General features: G+C 48.0%; 1 protein-coding gene across 8 annotated transcripts in view; it reads left to right on the forward strand.

Moving 5' to 3' along the window:
* Window positions 1-16,496, forward strand: part of DAG1 (dystroglycan 1) — a 53,532-nt gene that overhangs the window by 26,160 nt on the left and 10,876 nt on the right. For 4 of the 8 annotated variants that reach the window (XM_074914626.1, XM_074914624.1, XM_074914625.1 and 1 more), the window contains exon 2: window positions 9,980-10,389. In XM_074914626.1, coding sequence (XP_074770727.1) covers window positions 10,108-10,389 — 282 coding nt within the window. In that variant the 5' untranslated portion in view covers window positions 9,980-10,107. Of the gene's footprint in view, window positions 1-305; window positions 323-3,167; window positions 3,185-4,501; window positions 4,519-9,226; window positions 9,243-9,979; window positions 10,390-16,496 lie in introns of those variants that run through there. The other 4 variants (XM_074914628.1, XM_074914629.1, XM_074914630.1 and 1 more) reach the window with 4 other exon arrangements.

Below are 16,496 nucleotides of genomic sequence, written 5' to 3' on the forward strand. Positions count from 1 at the left end.
CTTGGAATGTGACTGCCTCTCCATGCAGCAGTCCAGCCAAACAGCATTTTGAGGCAACTCCTAAGTATGAAACTTCCATCAAGGTTTTCTTATTTTCAGATTTGGGTTTGGTGCCTGAAGCCCTCGAGCTGTTTGTTCCTTGCACTGGAGGAGCTGCCCAAGCTGCCCGCTCTCCACTGTTACTGCACTTGGCTGCTTTCTTCAGTACCATTGTGTTTGTCTGGTGGCTGCAGTGTCAGTGTGTCCTAGGGAAGCCTAGGGAATGCTGTTCTGGTGATGAAAAAAGGAAAAAGTACTCTGCCATTGCGTGGTTGAGACATGGGTAAGGGTCCTGCCGCACGCCCTCTGGCCAGGCTCAGGTGTACTGCCAGAGCTGGAGCCTCAGAAGGGTTTCCTTCAAACAGGATTTGGAACTATGATCAGATTTCCCAAGGAGAGGATTTGCAGGACTGTCCTCCCCATCAGTCTGTCCATCACCCCTCTAATAACTTCTGCTTGCTAATTTGAGAGGAAGAGCTCTATACCTTTTTTTATTAAAAAAAAAAAAAAAATAGGCAGCCAGCTAAAAGAACACACCAAAGCTTACAGCACTCCTCTGACTTGTGTAACGTGTTCCAAAAGCCAGTGCCAGAAACTTCAGCGAGATTTCCCGCCTTGCTAGACTTAGGAATTTATCCCGCAGGGTCTTTATCTTTTTGTGTGGACTCTTTAGTACTTAATAAGACAATGTCCAGTGGAAGCTTCCTCTCTGATTAGGATATTCATCGTTTCTCTTCTGTGTGGATTCTCTGAACCCTCATAAGGGGTTTTGTTCAACCTTCAATTCAATTAAGAAATCAAGCAAGAGATGCAAATCATTTTAGCCTCATTGGTTTCAGTGCTCATGACGACATCTGAAGAGAACGTCTCCTGCATAGTACAGCAGGGCAGCTTAGCAGGGAAGTATTTTTCTGGGCTTCAGCTGAGATTTCAGGTGTTGCTGGATGCTTGTGGGTGATTTTGTCCCTTTGGTGCCTGAGGTGGAGCAAAGACTGGTGACCTGTTGGTGACAGTTTAAACCCTGTTTTCTGAAGCAGCACCTTCTTTCCAGCCGGGTGACTTCTATCAAAGGTCGTTAGCTGGTGTGAATTAGACTTGAAACAGCTGGTGGATGGTGAGTGATACCAGGGGACAGGACACACAGTGGTGACTGTCACGCCGGCTGCTCTTGCACATGTCCTTTAGCACTAGCTGGGGAACAACTTGCCTGTTGAGAAATACAAGATCAGGCTCTGATGCCTCATAGTCCTCACATTTAAAAAGCAGCGTCTTGCATCTTTGCTGCCTGTTTTTGTGTGCTTTCTTGTCAACGTGTGCCTCAGTTGTACTTTCTGGCTAGAGCTGCTGTGAGGGGTGCTCTAGATATGTCAGTAGACTGCCTTTTAAACAAAGTTTAAATTCACTTGTAAACCAGCTGAACCCCCCATGTAAATTGTTTATAGAGAGTCCAGAATCAGACTTCAGTGAACACAAGCTGCTGTGGAGGGCCAGGGAATTTATCTCAAGTGCTATATCTTCTACTTCCAATATTTCTAGCAATTAGTGCCCCTCAAATCTGAGTGCACTGTCATGGGGACTGGTCTGCCACCTTGTGTATGCTAACCACGAAGATAACTCTTTTGTGGTCCAAATTAAAATTGCTCTTAATTTTTCAGTGTGGTGATCTGGTCTCATCTCTCTCAACTGCCTCTCTCTGCTCCCTGCCCAGGCCCTTCTGCCAGCCTGGGTGTCCTCTGTTCCAGGCTCTCCCGCAGGTTGCCTTCTGGTAAAATGCTTTTCTGTAACACCATGGACTTAATTTCAGAATTAATGTCAAACAAATTGAGCAAGATACGAAGCTTTCCTTACAAAAGCGAAATTTAAAGTCAAAAATACCTGTTTTATCTTGATGCCTTGAGTTCTGGTTTTACTAAATCTTGGAAACAAAGTGTTTGTGTGCATGTATATATACACACATCTATTGTATTTATCTTTAAAATAAGCATTTTTATGGTATTTGTATAGAAGAAGTTCTTAGGTCTATCTTTTTTCTTTTAACCTTCTGTAGTTTAATTTCCTGTGGGTTTTAATACTAGCTTTAGCTTACCTTCCCTTAAAAATAGAATTAAATATTAGGATTTTTACACTTTCTCATTCTGTTTCTAGACAAAACCATGAATTACAAGTAGAGTTTTGAGGGGCCTGCTCTAGCTGGCCATGCACTGGAAACACAAGTGAAGCCAAAGCCGTGTTAAACTGCACGCCCTTAGGCAATCAGACCCTTGCTCTTCCCCGCTATGGCTGTATATTTAGCCTATATGCCCTTTCCAATAACAGCTGGGAAAAGATGTGTGGAGAGGAATGCGAGTCATCGTTTCCCTGAACGCGGTCCCGGGATCCTGCTATCTGTCACGAAGTGCTGCTTGAGCCAGAAACACTGCCTTGGTAACTGTCTTCTGTGAAGTTGTCCTATCCCACCCTTTTGTTTTTAACCCACATGAAGTTTTAACATTCATGTTCTCAACCCCATTGGGTCCTTGAGAAAAAACATTTTGTTTGGGTTTGAGCCTGATTCAGGTTAGTTTGGCTTCTGGTTCTTTTATGAGAGGAGAGCGTGGGCTCTTGTTTCCTATTGCCCTCATGCCCCAGTGCATTCCACGTTGTTCTCTTCTGACTCCAGGAAGGATCTATTTTGTACCTTTGATCCCCATCACCTTTCTCCGCCAGCCCTTCCTCGGGATGGGGCTTGTTTGTAGATGTTTATATCCCAATTTGTTTGCTGCCAGGAAAATGGCAGTTCTACCTGGCTGCAATGTTTGTAATGACAGGGAAAAAATTATCTCTGAGGCCTTCTAAATACTTGGGAAGATAATATCTGAGTTTCCTTTCAACTGCATGCACTTGAAGATACGATCTGAGTTGGCTGTCTGGGAATAACAAAGTGGGAGGAAGGGATTGATTGTGGTTGCTGAGAGTTTAATCAGAGAGTCAGAAGTCTCACCTAGCCAAAATCTGCACTGCTGGTCCCTGCCGCGGGTCAGGCGCAGCGGCCGTTTGAGTCATAGCTCGAGCACAAAACAAGTAGTGCAGACGGGCTGCAAGGGGCCACTCGAGCAGGATTGACAAGCGAGGGAACTTCTATATGGTCTTCCAGCAAATGGGCCAGGTCAGTGTTCAAGTGCATAGTTGAGAGGTGCTTGTGGGTACCATATTCATCCCCTCCTGCCTTCCCAGGGCTGCAGGAGGATGGGGAAGGTGCTTGCCTCGGGAAGAGATCTTATCGCTGCACCTTGCAGGGGAGATGTACTCTGCAGGGAAAGAAAAACACGCTTCCAGCTGGCAGAAGGGCTCTGGTGTCCTTCGTGCTTCTGCTGCTGCTCTGCAGTGCCCCTTGCATGTAACTTGCAGGAGTGCCCCTGGCCTGGGGGATCAGGTGGAGGCTGCTGGGGCTGCTTCCTCCCCTCCACAGCTCTTGCTGGAGGGGGTGCTACTGGGAGGTATTCTCAATGCTTACCTTTTCCGGGGCAAGAAGTCTTCCCAGGAGCAGAGTCTGCACTGGGAAGGGCAGCATAGTGACCCAGCTTCTAGACAGGCAGGTGCAATACAGGGGAAAAAATGGAAATTCTGCTTTTTGCATCTTTTCTCTCTATCTCAGAGCTGCCTCTGCAGAAGATGCCAGAGATCACACATCCTAATGAACACAAAACCTGTGTGATGTCTCGAGTGGTCCAGCTTCCCCAAGCTGCTTGCTCAGCACTTGTTATCTGTCAGTCAGAGCAGAGGCACCAGTCAGTGTCTCTGGTCCCAGGCTGGGGGAGAACCAGAAGCAGGTTTTGTTGGCTAAGGGAAGACATGAGATGCAAATGAGAGGGCTGTGGGAAGGCTTCACCCCTTCTTGGTGGCACAAAACTGTAGTTTTCAAACAAAACGTAATGGAAGATAGTAGAAAGCTTCCTCTTAGCTAGAGGAAAACTAAATATCTTGGTGCTTACTCTAGCAGAATAAAACCCACTGTGAGGAGTCAATTGCTGTGACCACTTCCCGTGCAAGCTTCACCAAGCTGCTTGCAGCATGTGTGACTCGAAGCAACAAGTCAGCGACAGTTTGCAGCCGAGTTCCCCATCACCAGGAGGGTGCTGCTTATTTCCCTGCACTGCTGTTTTGGGTTTGTTTGGTTTTGGTTTTTTCCCCTAGATTGTTTTTCAGTGTCAGGGTTTCCTGTTACTGACACCAGATGTGCTGGAGATGAGCAGTGCAGAAATACAAGAAGGGACAAGACTGAAAAAAGCATCTTTTTTGTACATACGTCCTTTGAGCTAGTTGTCTGTTCTGTTGGGCATTTAAGGCGTTTAACTTGGTGACAATACAAGGTGGGCATAGCTGCAGAAGAGCATGTTGAAATGCAATTTTAGAGCGAAGAATCAAGTACAGCCTGGTTTGTACCTGTCCTGGGGTTAAACCGTGACTACCACCTGGGCCGATGGCGACTGGGATGACCAGGTAATGATGGCAAGCTTGTCAGCTGGCTGTGGGGGGCAGAGGGGGAAGGGGCTCCTGTAGCTTCAGGAGTGCTTATCTGGGGCTCTGCTCTAAGGCAGCTTTTTCTTGCAGTTTGATCTCTGATGCCAAGCTGCCTGCTACTTTGGTTTTGATGTATGCGTGGCTATAAGCAGACAGCTGTGATTGCAGTGTTAAGCCAAAAATTTGTGAATTAACTTGTCTTTTAGAGAGACATCCAGTCTTGGTGTAAAGCCACTGTCCCCGCAGGTTGCCTACTTAGTGCTGTGGGACAGGATGCTGTCGTTCTGAGCACAGCTGAGTGGGGAGCTACAGCTCGTGGTGAATCTTCCTTCCCCTGCCTTGCCCGTTCCCTCGCAGCAGCTGTGTGGTGGTTAGCCTGTGTGCAGTTGCCCTCCTGTATGTCCCTTTCTGTAACTTGGGTGCAGCAGCATCTGGAGCCTGGGTCATCTTCTGAGGACGTATGTGGCTGAAGCCATCGAGGGTGGAAATAACCCCCCGAGTCACTCACTACGTTCCCATAGCTTATAGCATGGGCTGTTGGAGGGGCTGCTGCCTTTGCTTCAGGGTACATCTGGAGCTGGGAAAGTGCAGTAAAATATGTTTCCTAAATTTCACGCTCTAGAGTGTTCTTTGTGCATCTAATGTGTCAGGCTTGCAGACTGGCACGCTCTTAGTCTTGAGGAGACTGTATCTATTAGTTCATAAACTTGGTGATGAGCTGCTCTGCCCAGACGTGCTGCCTCTGGGCTGTTTTTCTCTCCTGCCCCCCTTCTCAGACCCCTTTAGCACAGCACAGATGTGCACGGAACGCCAGCCGCCTCTGCCGGGACCGTGCTGCGGGGTTGGTACCGTTGGTGCCTGCTGTCGTGTTTTGGGCCAGGGAGCATGTACGGCAGAGTGCCATCTTTATGTGCCTGGCTGGTGACGTTGGATTTCATCATTCCTCCTGCTTGCTGCCTTGACATGCAGACACGCAGTAGCTGACGGGACTTGCCCAGAGATCCTCCTGTGGAAACACGCACGAGAGATCTTTGCAGAGACAATAGCTCTGTTCTGGAAAGTTGCACTGGCCTGTTTTAGTGGAATCTGAGTTTGCTTCCTTAAAGAAAGGCCACTTGTTTAACGCTTTCTTTAATGAGGATTATTGGTAAATAAGCAATCAAGTAAGTGGGATTCCTCCTAACTCTCCTAAATACCTTCTTATCTGGAGTAGAGAATTGCACGGCAGTTACCTGAGCTTTCTGCATGCTAGGATCAGTGGCATTAATATGCTGGCAGTGATTAATTACCACAGTCCAGTGATGTGATTGTGTGTTTGAGCAATTGGATTAGCAGCGGTGGGGTAATCGGCCACAGAGGAAGAGTGGTTTCTAGGACAGTCACACTCCTGCTGCTGGGACACTTCCCCTGGCCCCATGCTCCTGATTCTGTGGTGGGCAGAAGGAAAGGTCTCTGAGATGTGTGGCTGGGAGTAGCTACTTTGTGCTGCTCTCAGTACTTCCTTTCAGCCCCATCTTCTGTCTGCACTGCTCTGCCTTCCTGAATAATGAAGGTAGAGCTTGTCCTTAACATGTCAGTGGGCCTTGTAGCTGCATGGAGAAAGGAGCAAGCTCCAGCATTGTCTTGACAAGTCAGCATCATATCAAGTGCAGCATCATATCAACAGCAAGCAGGCCTAGTTCCGTGTCTCTGAGATGGGGGGTTTGGCACTGGAGATCAGGCATCAACATTGGCATGTGCACCGAGCACTAGGACTGAAGCAGATGTTGATACTGACTTTGATGTTTCATCCAACACTCTGGAGGCTCAAAGTTGAGACCAAAAGAGCTCTCTCAGAAGCAGGAGGATAAAGAAAAAGTCAGTTCTTTCAGAAGATCAGACGGAACAAAACATCCTGAAATTCAGGACTAACCTGTACCTTTGTGTTTGTTCTGCAAAACTGGGCAGTACAGATCCTGCTGGAAGAAGGAGCACTGTGCTGTGTAAAGAAGCTGGGGTGGTCTAGCCTTCCCTTGTAACCTGAGAGTGCTAAGTCAGTTGGCTCTACAGCCTGATGCTTCCCAGAGATCAGCAGAAGACCACCTGCAGAATGCCACCTGCAGTTGGGTTTTGGCACTGTTTTGAGCTTGTAGGAAGCTGTGAAGCATTGAGATTTTTGCTCCCAGAGAGCTCCAGCTCTGTGCCACTCGCTGGTCACAGACGATGATCCAGAACACGACTTTTTCCGCATACAGCTGGGGTGATGTCTCAAACAAGCGAGTCTGGGTTTTGCCCATGGTAGTACCATGTGAAATGGTGTGGGCTCTTGAACTTGACAGAGGCACCACGCAGGTTCCCGCCTTGCAGCAGGTAACATTTGCTCTGTTCTGCAGCTGCATTGAGACCTGCAGTGCTGGTGGCTGGCAGACTTCCTGAGCAGGAATGCTGGCTTTTAGGCAGAGAGGACTTCCTATCCCAAAAAAGCATTTTGCCTTGAAGTGGTAGTCCACGTGGACTTCAGCATTGCAGGGCAATTCCTTCTTCCAGCTATCTCTAGAGCTGTAGCACCCTGCCTTTCCTCCTTAGCACACAGTGTCAGAGGCTGGCACAATTTCAGCTTCTGTCCATTGTTTGGTGAGGTGGAGCTATGTTAAGAGATTTTTTTGGACTTTGTTCTAGGCTCTTCTGTTGTTTTGGTGTGGTGTTTTGGGTGTTTTTTTGTTATCAGCTGTTGAATTCCTCATATACTTCCTGTGTGCTCCATTTCCATGTGCTGACACTGTTCTTATGTACTTCTTCTAAAATGAAATTCTGAATTTGTGTGACCTGCAAGTGTCACATGAGATCTTAATGGTCAGTATGTGAGTTGCTTGGCTGAGGGGCACATATCAGACGGGCAGTGTTTGTTGCTTGTTCCGGTAATTGTTTCTGAAATGGGTGATGACTTCATCTTTCTTTCCTGCTTGCCACAGATATCAAGAACCAGCTCCTTTGTGCCCAAATACTCCTCTCCATCCAACAAAAACACCCCAGGCCAGATCACATCATTTGGCTGACCACTGCCGAGCTGGACCATGCTTATGCATGAGCTCTACTGCAGCCATGACAGGCCAGGGGCAGGGGTTGACCTGAAGATGTGGTGCCAAACCTCTCTAGGTGTCTTTAAAGCTCCATGCGGTTGTACACTAGCTAACTGGCTGGTTGTCTGGGACGTTTCTCCTCTGCTCCAGTGTGGAGGAGGCTCACTGCAGCCGTGAGAGGCAGCCATGTTTCCATCCTGATAGCATCTTGGCCCCGCAGTAGCCACGGGGCTGCCGGGTGCTGCTGCTGCCGCATTCCTCCCCCAACTCCATGTCTCTGACCCTGCCTGTACTTGCTGTGTGAGTTGCTTTCTAGTCCCTCACACAGCAGGACTTTCCAATGAGCAGGTGTCAGGAGAAGTAGCTCACAGACAAGGCGTCATCACTGCAGTGTCCATAGCCCAGGCTTCATGGAGTGTGAAGGTGGTTCTTCTTTCTGCATTTTTTAAGGCACTGTGCAGGGGTGAGAGTCCTCCAGTTTCCCTGATCAACACAGTGTTGATCAGTGGCCTCCTTGGGATCTCCTGCAGATATCTGCTCCATCTCTGTAGCTCATTCACACAGCCTGTTGGATATTCTCCACCAGACATCTACTGTGGTAGTCATTTACTTGCTGAGGTGACACTAGGTTCATCCAAAATCCACTGGCTCTTGGACCAGGCTGGGAGCTGGTAGGAGAGGTGTGACCTGTAGGAAGTGTGACTTATCCTTACCCGCTCAGCCACATTATCTTTCACGATGATAACCTCTGGAGAAGCAGCACAGGCCCATCAAGGGGTGAGGATGTGCTAGTCCTTAGGTACTGCCTCTCAGCTTTAGAGTGCAGGTTTTAGGCTGAGCAACCAAATCTTATCTCTTCTGTATTCCTAGAGCTCGCTGTGGTAACTTTGGGCTTGGTTGCCTGCGTGGACAGGCCCTCTTCCTGCTTCTGCAAGCCCATGGTGAGCAATATGCACTTGCCTGGCCACAGCACAGCGGGTTGGCTGGTCCTGCTGTCGTGTTGCCCTGGGAGCCGTGCAAGGGCAAGAAGCAGTGGGATTTCCCTTTCCACCTGGTCAGGCTCCAGGGTCTCTTGGGATGGCCTGATGTGCATCACATGATGCAGCTGGAACAGGCTAAAATAAATCAAAACTGTGCTCCAAGGACTGGGAACCAGTGGTTAGAAGTGGGACTGGGTTTGCTTGGGAATTTGGAGCCACTTCTCTCTCATCATGGAAAAAAAGGAGTTGGTTCAAGACATGAGAGTGCATGGCCTGAGGGAGCCCAGTCCTGTGTGCTCCTGGGGGCTGAGCAACACCCCCTTGGTCTGTGTGTCTGTCCTACAGTTCTGCAAAACCCACTGCCTCACTTGTTACCTGAGACTAGTTATAGAAGGCTGTGCTAGCTGCAAACCAAGATGCCAGAGTTGGCAGTAATGGCTTCCCCTGGGGCCCCAAAAGGCTCTGTCCTCTTTCCTGAACCCACCTGCTCTTCTGCAAACAGGCTGTGAGAGAGGAACATGGGGGTGTGTACAGATCCGTGACTTCTGTGTGCCACAGCTGAATGCGGTCTGGAGGCAGAAGCAGCTGGAGAAGCAAAGGAAATACTGCACCAAAGAAACAGGGGAGAGAAAGGAGAGCTGTGATCCAGGAGATCAGAGAGAGGGTGAGGATGGGGAGGAAGCAAGTGAAAGAAGAAAACAACAAAGTAAGGGAGAGCTTGGAGATGTTTCTTGGCAGAGTGTGGGGACGGGCGGGAGCTGGACAGCGGGCAGTAGTGGGGGACACAGTGTGTGCATATCCTACTCCAGTTTGATTTTGGGGTGTGTATTGCTGCCCCCCTCATCAAGTCTAAACACACTAATACCAAAATCTGGAACTGAGAGGAGACTTGGCTTGAAAGTCGGGCTCATGGGTCAGGAGCAGAAGCATCTGTCGTGCATCAAGCTGTCAAGATGGCAGCTTTGGAGTACCAAAGGTTCCTTGGGACCTTCATATTGGGTAACTGGCATTTAAATCCACTGATGCCCCAGCCTGACTTCAGCTTGCCTTGAAAGGTCACATATTACTGCTGTGGTCTATCTCAGCTTCAGTTGTATCTGCCCTGTCTCCCTACCTGTGGCTTTCTCAGGGTGCTGTGGCTCCAGAGCAGCAGAAACATGGTTATGTTCATGGAAAAGCAGGAGCATCTTGTTTCTCTAGAGATGCTGTCAGAAGAGGAGCTGGAAAGCTCTAGCTCTCTTTAATGGTTGTGATAACTCTTGCAGTTAAATCTAAAAGCTGAAACGAGGAGGGTAGCATGGCAGGTAGCCCTCTGTCCATTGCAGGGAGATCTGTGTGTGTTAGCTGGCTGGCTTGGATATTGTGATTAATGTGCTGACTGGGTTTCCTATGTTTGACCAGGTTCCCAGGACACCTAGGATGAGGCTGCTGTGAAGGACTGGTGGATCCCCTGCCTGTGCTGCAGTGCCTGCAGATTCCCTGTGGTCCCCTTTCCAGCCCGAGCACTGTCACCGAGGCTGCTGAGAAGAATGACTGTTGGATGCCTACTGCAGCCCCCTTTCCTGGGGAGGACTTGGCTCCCCGTGCTGCTGCTGGCAGCCTCTGCTCACTGCCACTGGCCCAGCGAGCCGGCAGAAGTGGTTCGGGACTGGGAGAACCAGCTGGAGGCCTCCATGCACTCTGTGCTCTCAGACCTCCGGGAGACTGTGCCGGCTGTGGTGGGCATACCAGACAGCTCTGCTGTGGTGGGACGCTTCTTCAGAGTCTCCATCCCCACGGATTTAATTGCTTCCAATGGAGAAATTGTCCAGGTGAGAAATGTCATTCCCTGAGGCTTGTTTTCAGTTATGTTTGAGCTACTCACCCTACTAATAGGCTGGGTCATGAAGATTGCTGTGAAGCAACCTTAAGGTTTTGTAGGACTATGGGAGAAAGATTATTATTTTTTTTAAACTGAATAATTAACGTTTTCACCTCATTGCAAAGTTCCTTTCTTCTGTAATGAAGAGAGGAGACTTCTCTCCTTGGGGGTGACTGATCAGGCTGTATTTAAACTGTGAGATACTCTGCCCTGGAACGATGGGCACACTCATAAGGAGGTGTTGCCTCAGGATCTGGGGACCCACGGGTTCCAGGGGACTGCAGTTCTGAGGATCCAGGAGTTTGCTTCACTGTGGTAACAAAACATTGCTAGACAAATAGACCTTGTTCTGCCAGCAGGGCTCTGGGCTGCCTTTGACACAGTCTCTCCTGACCTCGTCCCAAAGTCCTCTTGGGAAAGATGGGAGCCTTTCTCTTTATTTGCCTTACCCTCATGCCACAGGCACTGCAGACACCTGAAAGCTCAGTTGTGGAATTGGTCCTGAGGGCAAGAAAGTGTCAGAATAGCCCAGAGGAGGTAGGCACACTGCCAAACACACACTTGCTCATCTTTAGTCCTTTCCTGGGAAGATGCTGAGAAATCGGCTTCTTAGCATCTGCTTGCTTGGATCATGGAGAGTTCAGAAAATTCTGGGTTTTAGAAGAAAACAGAATTACCTTCCAATCTTGGATTTTTTTTTTCAGAGAGCAAAACTGAAGAATAGTTTTTAAAATCCATTTTTAGGAAACATTATAAAAAGACAACCTTCTGGTGTGTCTCAAAAGATTAGAGGGAGATGGAGAGCGAGTCAGGAGAAAGTCTGACATCTCAGATTCTCCTCGAAGGCACGTTTGCTTTAGCTCTGTGTACTGTCACGCAATTATCTCAATCCAGATACGTGATCTCGCTGGATCCAGTGAGGGTGCTGGGACCACGATGTGCCAGTAATAGAAAATCTGAAGAATTCATCTGTTATCGACAGACCATCAAATGGGGAGGAGGAAGGTGGTGGGTGAGCCTCTGGCTAGAGGAGCTGGAGAAGGGGCTGGTTTCAAAGCAATGGCTGTGACATTTAATTGCCTGTGACTGAGGGGACTGGCTTGGATGAGAGGCTGGCTGTGCCTGCCCTACTTTAACCACAGCCTGTTTTCTGAGTGTGGGGCACCTGTATAGTACTGGGCTGCAAGAGTCCAGACAGATGGGGTAAGCCCAAGATCTTATGTTACAGAAAAAATAACTTTGGTTTGGGATTTTGCATCAGAGTGGCTTGTTCTAGTGTTGTCTAATAGCTACTCTGATGGCAAGAATTATTTTCAGTGTTTGTATAACCACAGCTTCCTCTGTCTCCTTCTCCTGGCACAGAAGTCATCTGTGATAGCTCCAGTAGCTGCAGGAAAATCCTAATAGATTATTTCCACCCCACCTGATAGCTTCAAACAATACCTCCGCTGCTTTGACTTTGAGGCATGTTTGCTAACACCAAAAGATGCCTGAAGAGCCTCACATGGACTGGACTGGACTGGAGTGGGACCTAACAGTTGCTGGTGTGTGTAGCTCAGCAAATGCTGTGAGCAATTTTCATGCTTGTCCATGGGCTTGTCCGAGTGTGTGTTGCATCTCTTCACCTTGAAATTGATTTTAGAAGTGCAACAGACTCTAGGGCACCCTTAGCAGCCTCACTTAGCTGGTGTATCTGGCAGGTCTCTCCCTTGCAGAGAGTGCATGTTGGCTGCTGAGTACAGCTGACCCTTGCTACGGGGATTTGGTTCCTGGTTAGTGAGAACTGCGTAGGCAATTTTGAGTGCTAGGGTGCATTTTTGTTTTACTGGAAAGTTTCAGGGCAAGTTGTTCTTGGTCTTTTTCTCAGGCTGCCTTGCACTTCTCAGCTGGAGCAGTAAAAGCGTAATACTTCTGGATCTTGCTAACGGGTGTACTTAAACCCTAATAAGAAAGAATAAAGGCTGTGCCCTTTGTGATGAAACAGTGGGTCAGAGTTTGCAATGAGATGTGGTTGCTTATACTTAGTGCCTTAAATTTTGAAGAAATTTTTTTTTTTTTTTTTTTTTTTTTTTTTTTTTTTTCCAAAAAGCTGACAGGTGATGTCCCCAAACTCCCAGGAGCTTCCCATCTGGAGCCTGAAGAAGGTGTGATTGCTTCATTTCTAGATTATTCCTGCTGATTATATCTAGGCTCAGTTTGTATTGTGGTGGGGATCGCCTTGAAGCTGCTTCTCAGATCCCTCTCCCTGCTTGTTAGCAGATTCCAGCCAGCTGTAGACAAAATACTTTTCTCTGCAAACTTGGTTGTGGGATGGAAACAACGCCAGGCATCTGCAGCGTGGTGGAGGAGTGCCTCGCAGGCACGCACTCCTGCACAGATATGTGGGCTCTGTGCGTAATCAGGTATGTGCTCCTGGGAGCAGTTGCCAGTGTTTCCCTGCCACCCCCAAGCTGCTTAAGAACAGGTGAGATTTTTCTGGCTAAGTACAAAAGCAAGTTTATTCTTACGTGCTCAAGATGCAAAGGTCGACAGAAAAGAAGTTAAAAAAAACTACCTTGTGTCTTAATATTAGAGTCTTGTTCTCACATTGCTCAGAGCCAGCTGCCAGCAAGGCTCTTGCTGTTGTAACTGACTGCTGGCAATTAGAAACCCCTTTTCCCTGTGCCTTGTCTTTCTGAGTTGGGTGCCTTGGTCAAGCATAATGTGCCCTCTGAAAGGGCAGCTGCAGCTTGCAGGTATTTCAGCTGTTGAATTTGGCAGTTCAGTCCAGGTTCTGTCCTCTAGCTTCCTCACTACAAGTAAGGCTTCTGGCTGCTAGATTGCTCTTCTGGTATCTGAAGGTGTCTTGGAAATGAAAACTTTGCTGCACCTTCCCAAAAGAGTTAACAGAAGCTTGGCACCTTGCAGACCTTCCTGCCGCATTTGATACCAAAACCTTGGCATTTATTCAAGAGTTGGGTTAAAACATCTGATCTCTGCATATCGTACAACCCTGTTGCTGCGCAGACAGGTCATGTGAGGGTGTGCAGGTTCCCACTGGCTCCTGGCAGACACTGGCTGGGAGCAAGGATAACTGTGGGTGTTGGTACCCTCACAATGATTGGGTGGTGACATCCTTACCCCATTTCCACTGAAGATTCTGTAGAGTCTGACCCATTACCTCTCAGCTGTGTTCTGTTGTTGAAGAACAGATCATGCTTGGACTGCAGACCAGGTGGATTTCCTGTTCCTGCCACTTCTATTTGAAGCTGCTCCAGAATTTGGCCGCTCTGATTAAAAATGCAGCTTCAAGCCTAAATTTAGAGATGGCCAGAAATATTTATATGTGCTGCCCTTTAGCTTAAATCAATTCTACCTTCATAATATTTACTTCCTTTATGTATTTATAAGTGACAGGCATATTTCCCTGTCTTGATTTTATTAGGTTAAGCAAGCCAGCCTCTTTAGTCTTTTTCATAAAATAAGCTTTCCTTTCCTCTCCTTGTCTTTGCAGCTGTCTTCTGCACCCATTTCAGCTTGAGTTTATTTTTCTTATGTTTGCATGTCCACAGATATTTAATATGCTTGAGATGAAATTTTACCAGAACCTCATATAAAGGCATCAAAACTTCCTTTTCTCTTCTATAAATAACCTTGTTTGATATATCCTACGATTGTTTGCTTTTCCATGTCTGCCTGCCTTTGGCTCAGATGTCTTGCCATCAGCTAAAATACCCCAATGCATAGTTCTCGTTTACCCCAATGCAAGATCATTGATTTTGTAGTGCTGATCTTTGCCTCAGTGAGGTCTGCTAGTCCTGTCTCCAAGGTTGTCCCATCTTTCTTGTATTAAAACCTAAGCCTCCCATAGCTGACACATAATCAGGTGAGGACAGCGACACTACGCTGATAGAAGCTCTGTGAGCGTTTGCGACGGTGGCTGTCGCAGTAAGCGTGGCTCTCCGCGCATCCCCCCAGCAATGATACCCTCCCGCAGGCTGGGAAAGCTGACACTGGCCTTGGCCCACGAAGGAAGAACCACACAAAGGAGGGCATTTACGTGGTGATTACCTCCATCCTGCAAGCAGGAGGTTGATCTGACTTGGTACAGGAACTGTTGTAGAAAGCATCTGACGTCTCTCAGTCTGTGAGAAGCGCTTTCTGACCCCGAGCTGTGGGCCAGAGGCTGTGTTTCTCTAGGCTGGGTGCAGTGAACAGGAGATATCTGGGCTGCAGGCGCCTTTCCAGAAAGTGCAGGCACTGCACTTGGGTCCGAGTATTAAATACAGTCATGAAGTGGCATTGCTGTGGCAATACCTGCTCTTCCCTTGGGATGTAGGGGTAAATGCAGTTCCCTCTATTCAACACAAGGATACCCACAAGGTATTTGAGCCCTTATGCAGTCTAGTATTATAGATGCACATGCCCACAGTACATAAAGACATGCAATTTAACGGCTTTTGTTTAAAGGTGGCTCTATAAACTGTGGTGGAAGGAGAGAAACTCCTGGTGCTCACTGCTTCCCAAGGCACATCCCTGTGTGAGCAGGTGATTTGCTGTGTCTGTAAAGCTGCTGACTTGCCTTCATCCTGGTAGGGTTGGGTATGGGATGGACCCTACGGAGCAGATCTGCTGGAGGTTCATTAGCCGATGCTAAGGAAAAGTTGAGCACAGCTAAGTCTTAATGTTCTTGGCTGTGCCTTGGCTCCTGATTATTTTTTGGTTTTGAAGTGCACGGTCTCTCCAGGGTTTTGTTGGGAACACAGATAAAACACGCAGTGGGGGCCCTGAGAAGCTGTCACTGCACGTAAACATAGCTGGTGTCAAAGTGATTAGAAAAACTGAATTAACTCACAGGGCTGATTTACGCAGTGCAGATGCACAGTGGGTTTGTGGGGTTATCGGAGCATTGGATATTAATCTGGGCAAAAAGGAGTCTTGCTTTCCAAGCAGGAGCCTGATTTTTCCAGTGGTTGTTCTATTTGCTGTCTGTTGAAGCAGCTTTTATTGAACAGCTTTACTCTCATCTGACTTCAGGGACCTTGTTTCATAAAAAGGATCTGCAGAGGTTGGGTTGCAGGAGTCCTGACATTGAGTACCTTCTGTCAGGGTTGTGCTGCACGCCTCAGCCCTGCTCTGACCCCGAAGCAAAGGGCTGGATGTCGACAACCAGCCTGCAGTACCCCAACACACTGTTTCAGGGAAGAAAACACAAAATACAGGGTTGGGTTGAGTTATTTTTTCCTCTCTTGCAATGATCCTTATTTCAAAGAGTTCTAACTGAATGTGAATTTTATTAAAGTGGCATTTCTCAAAGGAGGAGAACAAGCAAAGAGTGCTTCTGAGGGGCTGTGTCATCAAGTTGGGTATCTTAAAAGGATTTCTGTGTCAAAGCATTTGAGCTTTATCTCATCCGGGTCCCCAGATTTCTTGGACTTGGACTAACCAGAATGTGTAGCAACAGCCACTGTTTACAGGGGAGCGTGTGGAGATAAATGGCAGCGCCTGGAACAGGTCCAGGCAAAGGACAACTTGGGCAGGGCTTTGCTTAGCTGCCATGCCACAATCTTAGCGATAAGATGAGCTGATAAGATTTCAGCTGGGGGGGGCAAGGGGGCTGCTTATCTTTTTCCTGCAGCGAGACTGAGTCGGGGAATTTGGCATTTTCAGCGTGCGCTTAAGTAACAAGCTCTGAATTTGGAGGAGTGGAAAATGTGACTCAATCTAATTATAAACTAGTGTTCAGATGGGCTGGGAAGTTCCTTGTTTTGTCCTGCTCTTATGGGTTGTTGCTCTGAGCATCTGGGGAGACTAAGGAGTGCGACAGTAGGGAGAATCCTGCAAAGGAGCCGACCTGAGATTGCGGGATCCAGCTAGCCTTTCCTTGCTGTGCTCTTGAATGCCAGCTTTCCAGCAATCTGCTGATGGCAGGAATAAATTGCCAGGGCTGGTTAGCTGTGCGGCGGCGGCACTAAACCCCCAGCACTTGGCATCCCCGCTGTGTGGTATTTTTGCTTCTCTTTGGCCTTTAGCTTATAAAAAGTCAGGCTGAAAGAAGAACCCGACTGAACTTTTTTT

This window comes from Athene noctua, chromosome 10 (assembly GCF_965140245.1).
Source record: "Athene noctua chromosome 10, bAthNoc1.hap1.1, whole genome shotgun sequence".
NCBI lineage: Eukaryota > Metazoa > Chordata > Aves > Strigiformes > Strigidae > Athene > Athene noctua.